Source organism: Dendrobium catenatum, unplaced genomic scaffold (assembly GCF_001605985.2).
Source record: "Dendrobium catenatum unplaced genomic scaffold, ASM160598v2 fragScaff_scaffold_853, whole genome shotgun sequence".
Lineage (NCBI taxonomy): Eukaryota > Viridiplantae > Streptophyta > Magnoliopsida > Asparagales > Orchidaceae > Dendrobium > Dendrobium catenatum.
This window is the reverse complement of record NW_021319315.1, coordinates 9434025-9437895: the sequence shown is the minus strand read 5'-3', so window position 1 is coordinate 9437895 and position 3871 is coordinate 9434025. Positions and strand designations below refer to the sequence as shown.

The 3871-nt window shown below is 30.7% G+C and overlaps 1 protein-coding gene across 1 annotated transcript; it reads right to left on the bottom strand.

Moving 5' to 3' along the window:
• Positions 1–1148: 1148 nt before the first annotated feature.
• Positions 1149–1706, bottom strand: LOC110098083 (cytochrome P450 71A1-like). The gene has a single exon (XM_020824796.1). It carries the CDS (start codon positions 1704–1706, stop codon positions 1149–1151), a length of 558 nt encoding a protein of 185 aa, XP_020680455.1.
• Between the last annotated feature and the right edge of the window lie 2165 nt (positions 1707–3871).

The window sequence follows — 3871 nt, the reverse complement described above, 5'->3', positions numbered from 1 at the left end:
ATTGTTGATCTTGCTAAGCTTTATTGCTCACCAAATATTGAACAAGTTATTATTTTTAATTAAGGGGAAAGATAAGGTTAAGTAGGATTAAGAATCAAATGTCAAATTGATTATCATGTAATTTGATATATATAGTTGTGACATAGGATATGAAGCATGATAAGGTAATGTTTATTTTGAAAGTTTATTGTTATGAATTTAAAATCTGATATTTATTAAATACTTTGTGATTTGATAAATGAAATATTTTATATTGATTCCACTTGGTTGACTCATGTTAATTATTGGATCTCTGAGTTAGGAATTAGGTTATATAATATTATTTAGTTATTATGTCGAGTTTTTATCTAATGTGTAGTTAGTCTCGTTTTTTTTAATTTGAGCCTATTGATCTTAGAATAATTTGTCTAATTTTTTTCTTCTTTTAATTTATTTATTATTATTATTATTATTTTGGACTAATGTTCCTCTAATTAGTACTTTCATCTTAGTAATAAAATTATTTTCTTTTTATAAAAATATGGCTATTTAGAATTAATGGGAACGTAAAAATGTTTTACAATAGAATTTCATCTTAGGTGTTTGGTTAAAAAGTAAGTATGATGTAATTGGATTTAACAAAGAAATGTGAATAAATATATTTTCTTATTAATAGTTTCCTATCAAATCTTATTGAAAGCAGAAAAAAATAATCGAGTTATCACTATCTCACACATTTTTTTTCATAATAAATAAAAACTCAATTTATAATCAACTAAGAAAATGATATAAATTTTTTTATTAAATTTCCCCTAATCCAATATATAAGTGGTGAAAATAATTTTCTATATAATTTCTTTAGCATTCCATTTCATTTTTATCAAATTCTTCAAATAATACAAAGCCTAAAAGTACACACTCAAATTATTTTACTTTTTAAACCCCCTCCAAATTCCATAGAACAATAATCATTCCCATTATTAAAACATAAATTACATTTTTACCAAGCTTCACATATAGAGAACACAAGCTCACTTATTATTATTATTATTATTATTTTGGATAAAACCCACTAACGGTAATATTAAAGGAAAAATACAAGTTTTTGCTTTTTTTTTGGATAAAACCCACCGACGGGCTCACTTTTTATCATCTACCCTTGCATCAAATTAAGTATGCCTACTAGCCATTAGAATTAGTGGATTCTTCTTCTTTAATGTAGACCCTTTAAACTCCTCCAAATCTATGTCCTCCTTGCTCATCCCTTGAATCAAATCCCAATTAAAGGCATAAAGAAGGTTTGCCAATGCAATCTCCATAAATGCCATCCCCATATTCATCCCTGAGCACATCCTTCGACCAGAACCAAATGGTATAAGCTGGAAATCTTGCCCCTTCGTATCAATAGAGTTATTTATGAATCTCTCGGGAAAAAACTCTTCTGGCTTTTCCCAATAAGTTGCCTCCCTACCAATAGCCCATGCATTGATAACTATCCTTGTTTTGGGTTGAATATCATACTCGTCTACTTTAAATCCTCTTTTGGCTTCATTGGGAATAAGTAGAGGACCAGGTGGATAGAGCCTTAGTGTCTCTTTTAGTATCATTTTGAAATAGTGTAGATGTTGAATGTCTGTCTCTTCTACTTTTCCTTTGTTCTTGACAACACTTCGCACTTCATTTTGAGCCTTTTTCATGATTTGTGGATTCCTAATGAGCTCTGCCATTGCCCATTCTAATACTAACGATGGAGTATTTGTTCCTCCAATGAAAATGTCCTAAAAAAAGAAATATAAATAACTTCTTCAATTAATATACTTGCATTGTAATAATTCTTCTTAAACATAAATCTAAAAGTATGTTATTTTATTTTTCTTCAATGTACCATGTTATATATCAAAAGAAACTTATATGACTATTATGCTTAGTAATCAAATCCTCAAATAACAGATCAAGATGAGTTATATAAAAATATATTTAAAATATACTAAGCACGATAATAATAATTTCTTATCATATTCAATTACTTTAATTGCTAGACTATCAACATAAAATTTTAATTTCTCACAATAGGAAAATCGCGTGCTACCGATTGTCAAAATTCTTTTTACCCGTAGCATCTGATGTAACCATGTTTTCATAAAAAAATGTAGGGAAATTCTTAATGCTTGGTAAGATTTTAGCTTTGTTTGGGATGACTTTTTTGCTATTTGTAAAGTTGTTGTAAAGAAAATAACTTTTTATAATTGTTGTAAAAATCAATTTTCTAGTAAAAAAAAATTTTTAAGCAGCGAAAGAACATTAGCCAAATAAAAATTGTGGTTGATATTTGAAAAGAATAGTAAAAAAAATTGTCCTAAATAAAGTTTTTGTCTTTTATTTTTTTATTTTTATTTTTTTTTGCTAGACATTAATCAATAAACTTATAAGCTATTATATTTTATAAGACAAAATAAATTTTAAAAAAAATTGAATAACTTTTTTGTAATTGAGAAGAAGAAATTAATTTGGAAAAGTATATGCTACCAAATTCATTTCAACTCACGATTGCATATTTATATATATATATATATATATATAGAGAGAGAGAGAGAGAGAGAGGATTATTTTATTTTAAGATTAATATATATATAATAAGTTAAAAGGGCTTTTTCTATTGTGACTATTAAAAAATTAACTACGAAATTGAATACGAGATTGGTGGATGAATGATATTTTAATTACTTATCTTATAAAATAGACATTAATTGAGTGTTATGCTAGGGTTTTCTCCTTGAGCGTTCTGCTTAGTTTTTTCTCCAGTCGTCTTCAATTCTTTGCTAGTGAGCTCCCTGCACCTCTCGGAAGATTTTTTTTTGTTATGTTCCTGCTTTCTGAGATTTAGGCCGTTCTCTTATTGGTTTTTAGTTTTCATGATGGTTGTCCCCCTGCCTAGGGTTTTTTTCGTTAGTACAGCAGTTATTCGTGTTTCGCTTTTAGATCCGGGCGTGAGAAAATAATTTTTTACTTTTTATTTAAAATGCTTTAATTCCCACTGTGGGCTCCGAAAATTCGGCCCCGGTCTCAGCCCGCACTGACTATGCTTTTTATTTTGGACGAGGAAGAGTTTTAACAAAATAAAGTTCCTGGGTGAATTTTGGAAGGCATATGGGTTTATAAATAAGACACTACCGAGAGATTTCGCCCTCATTTTGCAAGGACTTTATGAACTGAGTTCTGGTTTCCAATAGGCGCAATGCCCCTATAGTTAATTACCCCTCCCGATCACGAGAGAGAACTTTCGATTAAGGCTAGTCTTCAATCAGATACGTAAGTGATACGTGTTATCTAGCATATAGTAGCAGCAATGGTTTTGAAAATTGGAAGCTTGAAGGTTTGAGAATTGGATTTGGATTTGAAGATTGATATTTAAAATAGAAATTTTCACCATCTTTTACTTAAAGCGGATGGTGGGGGAATGGATGATAGACCCAATCAAGATCTCATGGTTCCATCATCCCGGGCCATCGTGGTCCTTGGCCTACTTACTCAGAGGAGGTAGTCGACCCAACCTGATAGATGGATCATTGTCGGCAGCTATGGGTTGCTTCGTCTAAGGGAACCTTGTAGACCTAGAGTGAATATTTGCCTAAAAGGAAAAATTTGAATCCACCTTAACTAACAGAGGGCTTTGTACCCTATCGATCATATCCTATTGATTCATGTCTCAAGGATTTGATTTCACTAAGGAGCGTATTGGCTCTAGCCATAACCAGTATTTTGTGGTGCCATTTAGCGGTAAAACCACTCAGTTTAGAATGCCCCAGGTCATAACCGTTTATCCTACAGTGCCATTTGGTGGAAAAACTACCGGTTAGAGGACACGTACCACGTCCTTATTGGCAGGAGATTG